At 45.3% G+C, this 14312-nt stretch overlaps 1 protein-coding gene and 1 long non-coding RNA gene across 7 annotated transcripts in view; one reads left to right on the top strand and one right to left on the bottom strand.

Moving 5' to 3' along the window:
* Window positions 1-120: 120 nt before the first annotated feature.
* Window positions 121-14312, bottom strand: part of LOC135334127 (ankyrin repeat and KH domain-containing protein mask-like) — a 45960-nt gene continuing 31768 nt past the window's right edge. For 3 of the 6 annotated variants that reach the window (XM_064529190.1, XM_064529188.1, XM_064529191.1), the window contains 15 exons: window positions 6787-6885; window positions 6434-6523; window positions 5294-5355; window positions 5179-5237; window positions 4627-5118; window positions 4463-4575; window positions 4226-4390; window positions 3882-4097; window positions 3345-3384; window positions 2692-3024; window positions 2325-2365; window positions 2112-2171; window positions 1830-1939; window positions 1592-1773; window positions 121-927 (listed from right to left, as the gene is read on the bottom strand). In XM_064529190.1, coding sequence (XP_064385260.1) covers window positions 872-927; window positions 1592-1773; window positions 1830-1939; window positions 2112-2171; window positions 2325-2365; window positions 2692-3024; window positions 3345-3384; window positions 3882-4097; window positions 4226-4390; window positions 4463-4575; window positions 4627-5118; window positions 5179-5237; window positions 5294-5355; window positions 6434-6523; window positions 6787-6885 — 2118 coding nt within the window. In that variant the 3' untranslated portion in view covers window positions 121-871. The other 3 variants (XM_064529194.1, XM_064529192.1, XM_064529193.1) reach the window with 3 other exon arrangements.
* Window positions 8163-9361, top strand: LOC135334173 (uncharacterized). The gene is made up of 3 exons (XR_010394210.1): window positions 8163-8340; window positions 8523-9007; window positions 9223-9361. It is a non-coding gene; the product is annotated as an uncharacterized LOC135334173 (long non-coding RNA).

Here is a 14312-nt window from a genome sequence, read left to right as displayed (position 1 = left end):
GAAAACACAAATAAAATGTGATCAGACAAAAGCTAGCTTCAAATTTTGAAATATAGGACCTAGCTTCCAAATTGAAACTTGGCTCCATGTTACAAATACATGCACACAATTGACAAGACCTGCCGTGTCACACGAACCCAATATATACGGGCAATACAAAACACACTACCGGTATAAAACTCTACTAACCTGATAAAAATACAGGCTAATCACAAAACAAATAATACGCTACACATGTGCTATGTCAGTTTACTATTATCTAGGCAATGTTTATACACTTTACTTGCAATCTCATATTTCCTTAATGTTAGGAGTAGTTTCACTAGAGTTCTATAAGTTGCAGCAGCTGGGTTACTCCTCTGCCACAGGTTACGCTACACATGTACTATGTAAGTTTACCATTCTCTTGGCATTGTTTGAACACTTTACTAGCAATGTCATATTTCCTCATTCTTAGGAGTAGTTTCACAAAAGCTCTGTAAGTTGCACCAGTATGCAGGGTCTCTTCTCTTCTTTGCTGGTTTGGTGATTTGGTAAAGATCGCCAGTTCTATTATTGCTAGTTACACAATGTTATTCAACAACCTTTACCTAGAAGGTGATATGATGCTTGTATACTGCTAATAGAAGGAACAGTTACAGCTGGAATACACACACACACATGCACACACAAACAGATGACTGTGTGCCCCTGCATGGACCATACGCATCAAGGCATAACAATCATGAGGGAGCATGACAGTACATGACCACCACAACAATGTGACTCACAATTCATAGTCCGATTACATCATCCAAACAAATAATTATACGTGCATTCAAACTGATAAAAATACAGGTCATCACAAACAAATAATACGCTAACACATGTACTATGTAAGTTTACCATCAATTGTTCTTGGCAATGTTTGAACACTCTCTGCCAGGCCTGTAGTGTGGATAGGGTGAGGGTCAGCAAAGGAAATGGTGTACGTGGATTGCATGCAGTTCAACAAAGAGCTCCAGAGTAAATAAGCTCCTGACAGTTAATATTACAGATATACAACATACACATGTACTGAGTTTCATCTAGGATGAACATTTGTGTGAGGATGTGCGGTAGAGCGCACTGCACAATTGTTGAATTGTTGGGGCCTACACTCACCATCCGGGTTTTATCTAGGTTCAAAAGTTGAGGGGGGGTGGCATAATGTTTGGCCACGCTGTTGACCACACCCCTATTACATGCTAATGTATCACAGTGTATAGTGGCATATTGCACATCATAGACAGTACGTAGATTCTACCTTATGACTGTTGTTACATGTACCTACATTACCAATGTGATGATGTCATTATTCTACAAGGAGGAAGCTGAGCATTTTAGTGGGATTGTTAACCCCTGACCCCCTCTCCCCCCCCCACTAGATGAAACCCTGAGTCCATTATATACATTATAGTAGGGCAGAGATAATAGTGTACATATCACAGTGTTTAATACAGTAGAGTCTACTTATAACTGGTTTTTGTGAATAAATTGATGATGCCATTATTTCGTTTTTTGGGGGAAGTTTTCTCCCCCTGCCCCAAACCCTGGTACAATGTATTCTCACCTTGACAGTCTCCGAGTTTGTCCTCGGTCAACCGTCCAAGCTTATGAGATAAAGTCTCCATCTTAGAGAGACTGGCTCCAATGTTGCACTCCTTGACAATCTTCCTGGCTAGTCGACGAATGGACCTAACATTTGTCCGTATGGAGTCAGTGTGGCCTGTCAGCTCACTCAGAGAAGATGACCTGAGGTGGGAGATATTGTGAATACAGTGCTACCATTAAAATAGTAGATGTCTCACTGAAGTGCAATTGTCATTTTCTCCATTAGTGACAGTACAGTCTCCACAGTAGAGCCAAGCTGTGAGGTGGTCATCTCACCAACTGTTCTCCTCAGTACTTCAGTGGCTTCCTACAGAAGATAATTAAGCAAAAAGAAATGAGATTGCAAACATACAGTACTGTAACATGGACATGCATACAATGTAGGTCAGCCTAGCAACATTTAGCAGTGTATATACACGGTTAATTGTGCTAACTTACAGCTATAATTACAATGTAAGTATGTACAAAAATAAACAAACATTAATGTCCACCACAGTCCAGGCTACAGTCGGAACATTCCGTGCAACGCTAGCCTCAACCTGAGGAAGCAGGTACAATTAGACTGTGAGAATCACTGCGTTTCAGTGCATGTATACAGCAAAATGTAAATACTTAATTGCATCAACTTCAGTTGCAAACTCATTATTATCCATTTACAGCTAAACTGTATACAAGCAGTACATGCAGGATACCTGTATACAGTCCGAGCCAGTGACCACACCGCTCACACCTCCTGTACAATATGGAGACAATCAGTATATCAGTTTGGTGAGGTTCTCATACACTAGTACTCAACAGTGCAGTCTAGGAGGGAGGTGTACAAGCACGGCAGGATGGTATAGTCTAGGAGGGAGGTGTACAAGCACGGCAGGATGGTATAGTCTAGGAGGGAGGTGTACAAGCACGCATGATGGTATACACACACAATAGGGATTGTGGCAAATATCTTCTCTGTTGTGATTTCAATCTTGAGTCAAATTTTGAATAGCTACTTAGTAGAGGGCTTAGGCGGAGGGTGGTTATCACCTGACATGTAGTAACATGTGTACATGTACTTACGTTGGGTCAATTGCTGACAGATTTGATGAGCTGTGTCTCCTTTCCCCAATCTCAGTGCGATATCCAGTAGAGCTCTGTAAGTTGCTTGTGAAGGATTATGTTGTTTCCAGATTTGCAAGCACTTCATCATGGCTGCTTGAGTTCCACGTGATTGGTTCACATCGGCTTGTTCAGCAATAGCTAGCCCCATTGCACTCGAATAAAGTTCCACATCATCAAAACATAAGGCCAATTCGGGAGTATCAGGAACCTCTATTTCACTGTTGAGTTGCTCGTCAGTCAGATTGTATTGCTCTACTAGTTCTTGAAGAGTGACTCGTTTAGCGGATGGTCCTATAATTATACATTGATTAGTGGCGTGAACAATTACCATAACACCAATGCAGTTAAGCTTCCATACTCAATATTGGAGACATAATGATGGTAAGATATGGGGCAGGTGAATTATCTGCAGTATAGAATAATTATGCCTATTTAACAAATAATAATGCTTCTGCAGACTGAGTCTGGTCAGTTACCAGCTGACGTAAGCTAGTTCAGATTATAGTGAGACAAGAACTGTGTTTGGTACAGTAGCGTCACTGTATTGACCGCTACTGTAGAACACTTCCACACACAATATTATAGTTATAGCCTTCTTCCTACTGACATACCTAATTTAGAAGACACCTCTTCTCTGACTGTATCATGGTCCTGTGAGAGCAATACAATATAATACATATTCCACGCTTCAATTATGCACGTGTACTAGAATACTAATGTACAGAGCCTCAGTACTTCAGTGGCTTCCTACAATCACATGCATGCATTGTAGATTGTACACACACGTAAGCACAGTAACGGACGTAGGTCTTGGGTATCAAGTATGCAACATACTGTACAGAGCCATAATATATACACATATACAGGTATAATACAGAACATTGGGTATAGCAGGAAATTTTCGCGGGTGCAAGATTTTTGCTATTTGGCTTCAGAGCCCTCAGCAACAATTTTCGTGGGTTCTTAATATTCGCGGTTCAATGCCAGGAAACCACACCCACCAATAGTTTTGCATGTGAAATTACCAGTGTGTGGGAGTTTATCCCGGTTTCAATTTTCGTGTTATACTTTTTTGCCCTGAAAATTTGCACAACACGAAAATTTCCCTCTACACGTTATCTAACATTGATATTGGTTGAGTGAGACACCTTGAGTTGTTTAGTGTCCACTGATCTCTGAGGAGTGAGCAGTGCCATGTCCACACTGACTGGCTGGTCAAAACCAAGCAATGAGAGAGTGCATGTGGTGCAGGAGACAGCTCCTTGCTCAGGGAAGAACCGACACACTATCCTGGGTGGGTAGCACTGAAGCTCCTCTGGCAAGAACTGACCAATCACTGGCAGATCCACTTCTTTTTGGGAAATCTGAAAATATGGGGGAAAAATTAATAAGGGATCTCTTTTTAACAAGAAATTTGTGAAGTGATTTGAAAGTTCACTTACGATACAAATAAAAAGGGTTTTTGCTTCTGACTATATTAAAAAACACTCACCATTCTCTGGTCAGGCACACTCCTCCAGGCTGGGTCACAGACTAGCTCCAGTACTGCATCAACTTGGACAAAGCAAAGAGGTTGTTTGATTGTCTTATCAGCAGGGCTACTTGACAAGTGTGGATACTCTCGGGGAATGACGACAACCTCAAACCTCTGCAAGAACTGTGATGGGGAAACAGTTATTTACGTATTGTGCTCAACGAATCACAAAATTTTACTCTGCAATGTACGTACATCGAGAAACAAACGGTTAAAGTAGCTGACAATGACAAGAGCCATTCTGTCCCCAGTTGTGTGTGGAGGAGACCGGTAGACTCTGACAGTGTAGAGGTTACTGTCAGCTTTGCCTGTACATGTTGTTGTTGAAATAGAAGTCATTCACACTTCCAAATACTCACCTTTTTTTCTTCTCTGACCAATTTTAAAGAAGTTCTTCAGTCGTGTGCCCAGCGTCAGTCTCCCAGTGTTCCCTCCAGGAGTGAACTTTGACCTTCCCTCTGATACCTGGTACTCATAGACACTATGAGAACCAGATCTCTTGGGAGACGAGTCAGCTTGGAGAAAGAGGAGGTCATCAGCTTCTTGTTGGGTGGACACTCGTACATGATGCTCCATGCTCAGGGTCACCTCTCCGGTTAGACCTTCACCAGAGATCAAGTAGGACGGACTGGCAGATTGAATGCCCTCAGGCATCATAAACACATCCCTAGGGGCAAGGCTGGGTTGGACTTTAATGCCCACAGAGGTGCCTGCTGGGACAGCATTAGCTGGAACAGTCACTTCAACTCCATTATCAAAGTCAGCGTGGCCACCACTGGAGGTGAACTCCTTCTCTTGAGGTTCACCATAAAAAGTGACATCAGGGTGTGCGGAGGTTTGGTGCAGGGGATCTACACAGGAGGTAAAACACACAGAACCATGTGCTGGATACAGCACAAGCACACACTTACATCCAGGTGGCGTGGAGAGGGTTTCCCCTGCTGCCTTGTTCTGGTAGACTGGCTTCTTCCTAAAGTTGACTCACATTCATAAAGCTAGTGACTCAACTGTGCAATGGTCACTCACATTTCTGTGTCAGTGGCAACGGTCCAGTTCTTAGGGAGGACTGGAACATGCTGCGAGCATGACTGAGTGTGCGTGTGTGTGTGTGTGTGTGTGTGTTTGAGGCTTCAAAATAAAATTATAAGAAAATAATAAATAATAACTTTTGGGTGGAATTGTGTCCACTGCTCATATTACTAGCTCAAACGGGATGCTCACTTAATTTACTTTTAACATCTGATGCTAATTAAGTCTATTTACGACAAGGATTTACCAGAAACAAACAAAAAAAAAACAAAAAAAAATTAGACAGCACAAAACCATACAGGTATAGAAAAAGCAAACAGATGCTCGGCCTTGAGAGCCGAGAATGATGGGTTAAAGAGTCTTTAACGGTGCACCAACCCTCCCCATTCATCTGTTGCAATTGCATTCAGAACTAAATAATGATTGTAAGCTATTCACTTGGGGCCATGCTGATTGTAAGCTATATTCACATTTGAGGTAATGCTGACATAAAGTATAGAACTTATCTTAGACTTGATATTGGCTGCTGTAATACTTCAACTTAGCTTGTGCATGGCTTGTGTCAACTAAATCTGACCTTGAGGGAGGCTTAATTTATAAGGCCTAGGAACAGGCCTGTATTGTCTGGGCCAGGTTTTGTGGTGGTAGTATCTGATTATATAATGGGGATGGGTCTATGTGGTTTTTCTATAGGCAAGCACAAAACAATCATTAACCTCTAATTTTGGTTCTTAGAAATTAGCACAAGGCATTAAATAGATAGTAGTGTGTGTGTGTGTGTGTGTGTGTGTGTGTGTGTGTGTGTGTGTGTGTTTGGGGAGGGGGGTTAGGGTTAGGGGGGGGCACATGTAATGGTAAGTCATGCTTGTTTGGGTGTGTTAAATTAGAAACTGTAGTTTGCACTCCATACATGCAGGGGTTTAGTCCACTAATTAAATAGAAACGTAGGAGCTGATTAGTGAAACTATATCTTATAATTTATGGTGAAAGGAAAACACATCGTTTTTGTGTATGTTACAGTATTTGTAATTCAAGAACAACAAAAATATTAAAACTAAAACACTTATGATCAATGCAGAGGAGGCTAATTGTACCTCCTCTGTGATCAGTGTGTGCATTATTGAGGTATGGACTCACATGTGATTCAGTAGCTTCCTCCAACAGCTTTCCTGCTAAAGGGCTAGAGTAAGGTGATTTCTTGGCTCTCATCAGAGCAGTCTCTCCATTCTGTGATGATGATCATATGAAGGGATGAGACATACATTGTAAGAGGTAAAAGTAGTCTAATGCGTATGACATGTACTTTGCTGACACAGCGATACTGGCAATGGTAATAGCACATTAAGAGTTATCTGTTAAGGTACAAATGACAGCTCTGTTCAGTCATTAACTACTGTAAGAGGTATATAGGTGCACAGTACATGTAAAGCTGTTTGTTAAGTATAACTACGCAACTATAATTATGTACTCTATAAAGTACATGTGCTCACATTATTAGTACAGAGAGGGGAAGCCCCTGCTGAGAGAAGCTCCTTCACAGCATCTTCCCGTCCCCAGTAGGCTGCCCACATGAGTGGAGTGTCCCCATCCTGCAAGAGTGGAGATAGTGACAACACAATATGAATGTACATTGAACAATACAGACATTCACTGCTCTACATTTCCAACCACATCTTAGAGTGAGAACACAAGCACAACAACCTCGTACAGTACATAAAAATTAAAACCGACTGGGACATCAGTTTAAAGCACTAAGGAAATGTACAGTCATGCATGTGATTGTCAGTACATGTATACTTAACAATGATGACAGTACACCTACAACTGCATGTATATATACGTATGTACGTTACAGAAAATTTAGCAAATCAGACACCCTACAAGAGTGAGAGCATATACAGTAACTTTTGAGAACACATCTGTGCGATAGACCATAAATAAAGTAAAGGAAGGGGATTAATTGGCATTATTAATTTAATAGAGTGGTTGCTTCTAACGTCATCCACCCACAAAAGAACATAGCACTAACTCTAACATTTCAGCAAGCTAGCTCGTAGTTGAACAACGGCAGATTAAAATTTATGCATAAACCAAATTAATAGTCCCACCCAATTCAATCCATGGAAGTCTTGTCCACAGTTATTCAGCATAGAGGTGATTTTAAGGCAATGTCCAGTTTTGCATGTATAATTGTGCATACATGCAAAACTAGAGCACTTCAGTGCTAACCCTCGGCTGTCGAATAATAAAGATCTACAGGTGTATAGAACCAAAACCAATAAAATATTTTCCTGTTTCCTAAGCAGCAAGTAAAGGAGCTAGCCTATAGAGACATGCTGAGTTTGAGTAGTGTATATGGATGGACTAGGATCACAGCAATGTCAGCAATTAATCTACTGTACGTCAAGTAATAAATATGCAAGCCATGCACCCAATTAGATACCAATACCACTACGAAGATATACGTCATTCTAGGTACTGCTGCAAGCGATGAGTACAGCTACCCATTACCGCAACGCTCCTTGGAGGGTGAGCCGGACCATGACTGAAGGCCGTTAATATGGATAGGAAGCCCCTCTAATTAATTAGAGGGGTGCAACCTCGCTAATTAGATAATGATGAAGCGTTTCTAATAATTATGATGCTCCCCTAATTAAGTACTTGGGGGTAAAGAGGTGGCCTAGCCAACAGTCATAGCCCATCGGACGAATGTCCTACCCCCAAGGAATTAATACATCGATTGCGTAAAGGTAAGTATGCCACCTCAGCGGGGCAGTATAGTATAGAGCCGTACATTATAGACCGAATAGCCGCGGTTATGATCTCATACGTAGTACCCCCACCGCGGAACCAAAATCCAATTAATTTTAAATTACTTTTATTATCAACTCCTAGCAAAGAAAGATGCGTAGCTAAGAAGCAGTAGCAGTTTTCTGCAGGCAACTTTGTTGCAAACTAGTCAAGAATAGCTACTCTGCCAGGATCTCTAAGTTTCGAACGGAGGAGTATACCAGCCAAGGCCCCAGTGAAGGATCATTTCCCAAGTAAGCTCTGTGTGTGTATACGGTCAGCATTTTCCTAGTTCAGCCTTTATAAGCCTTTTGAGCTGATTTAATATGCTTGTCCACCTACCTATAGATAGCCTCTGCATGAGTGTGTGAAATATACTGGAAGAGTAGCTTCGTGAGTTTAGAGCCTGTTTTGAGATTTATTTTCTCTTTTTCAGCATTCGCCTCTAGCAAAGAAAGACGCATAACCTGGAAACAGTGACAGTTTTTTTTATTCAACTTCTTAGCAAAGTAGTCTACAGTAGTTACTGTGTCAGGATCTCCTGGTTTTCAACGAAACAGTCAACCCGCCAAGGACCAGAGCAAGGGATCACTTCAGAGGTAAGCTTTGTGTGCGTATATAGCAAGCATTATGTAGCTAGTATAAGCCTTCATAAGCCTTTGAGCTGATTTAATATGCTTATGCACTTGCCTAGATAGTTTATGAGTGTGTGAAGTATACTTGTGTAGAAGCTGAGTTAGTTTAGAGCCTGTTTTTAGAGTGTAGTGTACAGTGTTTGATATTCAATTTATTTGTTTCGGTGTGGCAAAGAAAGATGCACCCCTTAGTAACAGTAACGGTTATCTTCAAGCTGCCTTGTAGTTTTATCTGAACAGTCGAAGAGTCAACCAGCCAAGGACAGAGCGAAAGATTACTTTAGAGGTAAGCTTTGTGTGCGTAGGATTATTAGCTAGCTGATAATACTATACGCTTACCTACGTAGCTTGTAAAGTATACTGGCTCCAGCAGTGTGTTGAAGCCCGAGTTTAAATACAGAAGCCTATATATGTACGCTCAGCAGTGTTGCAATGTAAAGGGGTTATCATTGATTTGCTTAGCTATCTGTTGGTCTCATCCACGATGTATTCTGTTATCAGCTGTGAAGAATGCTGGACACCGGAAAGTTTGGGCCAACGGATTGGTTGAGATGGTGGGAGTCCATAGGCAGGCCAGGAGTGGAACTGCTTACAGTAAGTGGTGTTTGTGTGTGTGTGTGCGTGTGTGTATGTGTGTGTGCACTTGTGTGTGTATCTTTCTGTGCGCGTGCATCTTTCTGTGCGCGTGCGTGTGTGTGTGTGTGTGTGTGTCTGTATATGTGTTCCCATGCGAGTGTATGTGTGTGTGTGTGTGTCTGTATGTGTGCCCGCGCGGGTGTGTATCTGTGCACGTGCGCGCTTGTGTGTATCTGTGTGTGTGTATTGGTGTGCACATTTGTGTGTATTCACTATTGGTGCCCATGTGTGTGTGTGTGTGTGTGTGTGTGTGTGTGTGTGTGTGTGTGTGTGTGTGTGTGTGCGTGCCCGCCCGTGCCGTGTGTGCCTGTGGCATGATACTTCATACAGTGCTAACAATTTACATTATCAGTGCTGCCAAAAGTTAATTCTTATGCCTAGGCTTGTGTAAAGTTTCTGCATGCTTCCGACCAAGGTTACAATTCTATGTGATATGCATTGTAATTCTGTGCCCAAAGTTGAATCTTTTTATGAACTCCCAGTTTTTTGTAGGATCACAATTGCTTTATATGTGCCTATGAGCGCCATTGCATGTAAGTTTGCTTGTGTGAGCCTATACATAATTATGTCTAAGGTTGCATGATTCATAATTTTTTTTTTTTTTTGTCACCCTTGTACGAGATGTACTGTACTTTGTGTATGGCTGTTCTCAGTATACAGTAGAACCTCGATTATCCGGACACCTTGGTTCCAGAAGCAGGCCGGATAAGTGAATATGCCGGATAATCGAATAGATAAACCACGCCTTGATCCACCCACTTTATTGATAAACAGCAGTGCCACATGGTTGTCTGCGCATGCGCAGAAGATAAGCAGGCATGTCTCCATGGTAACAGCTGCAACGCGCGCGCATGCGCGTTTGAGGGACACGCCCATTTTTTGATCTGATAACAAGAAAACTGCCAAGCCGGATAATCGAGGTTCCGGATAATCGAGGGCCGGATAATCGAGGTTCTACTGTACTTCTTTAGGTTTGTTGGCTTGTGAGTTAGTGGTGTGTTACATGTATCTACCCAATTTTTTTTTTTTTTTTTTTTTTTTTTTAGTGTGCTGTCTGTTATAATGTTATTATAATCTTTTGATCTTTTAGGCACCACCCCAAAGGTTAAGGTGTGGTTTCCTCCGTCTACCTGGCATACCGGGCACCACGACACAGACAGGGTTGCCTTGTCCGGTAAAGGCGAGGGAGTACAGCTGGGTGTTGGGCGGCAGTGTGTTGTGGCGGCCCCATTTCTGGAACTCTGTGTCGTAGTACAGCCAAGAGGGGTACCTAAACTTTTTTTTTTTTTGCCTAATAATTGATATGCTATGAATAGTGGCTGGGGACGGCATTCTGCTGTCTATGGTACCTGTGGCCGAGTGTGCGTCAGGGGGGGGGGTCACCAAGTGATAGATTGGCGGTATACGGGGATAGGGTGTATGTTATAGGCGGGGCAGTAAATTATGGAGCTGGGCAGTATTATAGAGCATTATTATAGAGCAGTACATTATAAGAGCAGAGCAGCCTCAGCGGGGCAGTCTATTATACAGCAGTATAGTATAGAGCAGGGCAGTACCTTATAGAGCAGAGCGGGGCATAGAGCAGAGCAGGGCAGTATAGTATAGAGCAGCACAATATAGAGCAGAGTGTAGTATAGAGCAGAGCAGGGCAGTATATTATAGGGCCGTATATATAATTATTATAGAGCAGTACATTATAGAGCAGAGCAGGGCAACGTTATAGAGCAGGGCAGAGCGGGCAGTATATTATAGCAGGGCAGTATATTATAGCAGGGTAGTATATTATAGCAGGGCAGTATATAGTATGGAGCAGAGCGGGCAGTATTTTGTAGGCTGTTATAGGTGAGGGCAGGTCAGGGTGGGCAGAGCAGAGCAGCCCATTATATTATAGAGCAGTATACATTATAGGGCATGGAGTGGGCATAGAGTGGGCATAGAGTGGGCATAGAGCGGGCATAGAGCGGGCATAGAGTGGGCATAGAGCGGGCATAGAGTGGGCATAGAGAGCGAGCATAGAGTGGGCATAGAGTGGGCATAGAGCGGGCATAGAGTGGGCATAGAGTGGGCATAGAGCGGGCATAGAGTGGGCATAGAGTGGGCATAGAGTGGGCATAGAGAGCGAGCATAGAGTGGGCATAGAGTGGGCATAGAGCGGGCATAGAGCGGGCATAGAGTGGGCATAGAGCGGGCATAGAGCGGGCATAGAGTGGGCATAGAGCGGGCATAGAGCGGGCATAGAGTGGGCATAGAGCGGGCATAGAGTGCGAGCATAGAGTGGGCATAGAGTGGGCATAGAGCGGGCATAGAGTGGGCATAGAGCGGGCATAGAGTGGGCATAGAGCGGGCATAGATTGGGCATAGAGTGGGCATAGAGAGCGGGCATAGAGTGGGCATAGAGTGGGCATAGAAAGCGAGCATAGAGTGGGCATAGAGTGGGCATAGAGAGCGAGCATAGAGTGGGCATAGAGTGGGCATAGAGAGCGGGCATGGAGTGGGCATAGAGAGCGGGCATAGAGTGGGCATAGAGTGGGCATAGAGTGGGCATAGAGAGCGGGCATAGAGTGGGCATAGAGAGGGCATAGAGTGGGCATAGCATAGAGTGGGCATAGAGTGGGCATAGAGTGGGCATAGAGAGCGGGCATGGAGTGGGCATAGAGCGGGCATAGAGTGGGCATAGAGTGGGCATAGAGAGCGGGCATAGAGTGGGCATAGAGAGCGGGCATAGAGTGGGCATAGAGAGCGAGCATAGAGTGGGCATAGAGAGCGAGCATAGAGTGGGCATAGAGTGGGCATAGAGAGCGAGCATAGAGTGGGCATAGAGTGGGCATAGAGAGCGGGCATAGAGCGGGCATAGAGTGGGCATAGAGAGTGGGCATAGAGTGGGCATAGAGAGCGGGCATAGAGTGGGCATAGAGCAGTACATTATCGGGCATAGAGTGGGCATAGAGCGGGCATAGAGTGGGCATAGAGCGGGCATAGAGTGGGCATAGAGGGGGCATAGAGTGGGCATAGAGAGCGGGCATAGAGTGGGCATAGAGCGGGCATAGAGCGGGCATAGAGCAGGCATAGAGCGGGCATAGAGAGCGGGCATAGAGCGGGCATAGAGTGGGCATAGAGAGCGGGCATAGAGAGCGGGCATAGAGTGGGCATAGAGTGGGCATAGAGTGGGCATAGAGAGCGAGCATGGAGTGGGCATAGAGCGGGCATAGAGTGGGCATAGAGTGGGCATAGAGAGCGGGCAGAGAGTGGGCATAGAGTGGGCATAGAGCGGGCATAGAGTGGGCATAGAGTGGGCATAGAGAGCGGGCATAGAGTGGGCATAGAGTGGGCATAGAGAGCGAGCATAGAGTGGGCATAGAGTGGGCATAGAGAGCGAGCATAGAGTGGGCATAGAGCTGTACATTATCGGGCATAGAGTGGGCATAGAGCGGGCATAGAGTGGGCATAGAGCGGGCATAGAGTGGGCATAGAGGGGGCATAGAGTGGGCATAGAGAGCGGGCATAGAGTGGGCATAGAGCGGGCATAGAGCGGGCATAGAGCAGGCATAGAGCGGGCATAGAGAGCGGGCATAGAGCGGGCATAGAGTGGGCATAGAGAGCGGGCATAGAGAGCGGGCATAGAGTGGGCATAGAGTGGGCATAGAGTGGGCATAGAGAGCGAGCATGGAGTGGGCATAGAGCGGGCATAGAGTGGGCATAGAGTGGGCATAGAGAGCGGGCAGAGAGTGGGCATAGAGTGGGCATAGAGAGCGAGCATAGAGTGGGCATAGAGTGGGCATAGAGAGCGAGCATAGAGTGGGCATAGAGTGGGCATAGAGAGCGGGCATGGAGTGGGCATAGAGAGCGGGCATAGAGTGTGCATAGAGTGGGCATAGAGAGCGGGCATAGAGTGGGCATAGAGTGGGCATAGAGTGGGCATAGAGAGCGGGCATAGAGTGGGCATAGAGTGGGCATAGAGTGGGCATAGAGAGCGGGCATGGAGTGGGCATAGAACGGGCATAGAGTGGGCATAGAGTGGGCATAGAGAGCGGGCATGGAGTGGGCATAGAGCGGGCATAGAGTGAGCATAGAGTGGGCATAGAGAGCGGGCATAGAGTGGGCATAGAGAGCGAGCATAGAGTGGGCATAGAGAGCGAGCATAGAGTGGGCATAGAGTGGGCATAGAAAGCGAGCATAGAGTGGGCATAGAGTGGGCATAGAGAGCGGGCATAGAGCGGGCATAGAGAGCGGGCATGGAGTGGGCATAGAGTGGGCATAGAGAGCGGGCATGGAGTGGGCATAGAGCGGGCATAGAGTGGGCATAGAGTGGGCATAGAGTGGGCATAGAGTGGGCATAGAGTGGGCATAGAGTGAGCATAGAGAGCGTGCATGGAGTGGGCATAGAGCAGGCATAGAGCGGGCATAGAGTGGGCATAGAGTGGGCATAGAGTGGGCATAGAGAGCGGGCATAGAGTGGGCATAGAGTGGGCATAGAGAGCGAGCATAGAGTGGGCATAGAGTGGGCATAGAGAGCGAGCATAGAGTGGGCATAGAGTGGGCATAGAGAGCGGGCATAGAGTGGGCATAGAGAGCGGGCATGGAGTGGGCATAGAGAGCGGGCATAGAGTGGGCATAGAGTGGGCATAGAGTGTGCATAGAGAGCAGGCATAGAGTGGGCATAGAGTGGGCATAGAGAGCGGGCATGCATGGAGTGGGCATAGAGCGGGCATAGAGTGGGCATAGAGTGGGCATAGAGAGCGGGCATAGAGTGGGCATAGAGTGGGCATAGAGAGCGAGCATAGAGTGGGCATAGAGCGGGCATAGAGTGGGCATAGAGTGGGCATAGAGCGGGCATGGAGTGGGCATAGAGAGCGGGCATAGAGTGGGCATAGAGCGGGCATAGAGTGGGCATAGAGTGGGCATAGAATGGGCATAGAGTGGGCATAGAGTGGGCATAGAGTGGGCATAGAGAGCGA

This window comes from Halichondria panicea, chromosome 3, assembly GCF_963675165.1.
Source record: "Halichondria panicea chromosome 3, odHalPani1.1, whole genome shotgun sequence".
In the NCBI taxonomy this organism is placed as follows: domain Eukaryota; kingdom Metazoa; phylum Porifera; class Demospongiae; order Suberitida; family Halichondriidae; genus Halichondria; species Halichondria panicea.
The sequence above is the reverse complement of the archived record's forward strand: the minus strand, read 5'-3'. Positions and strand labels throughout refer to the sequence as shown.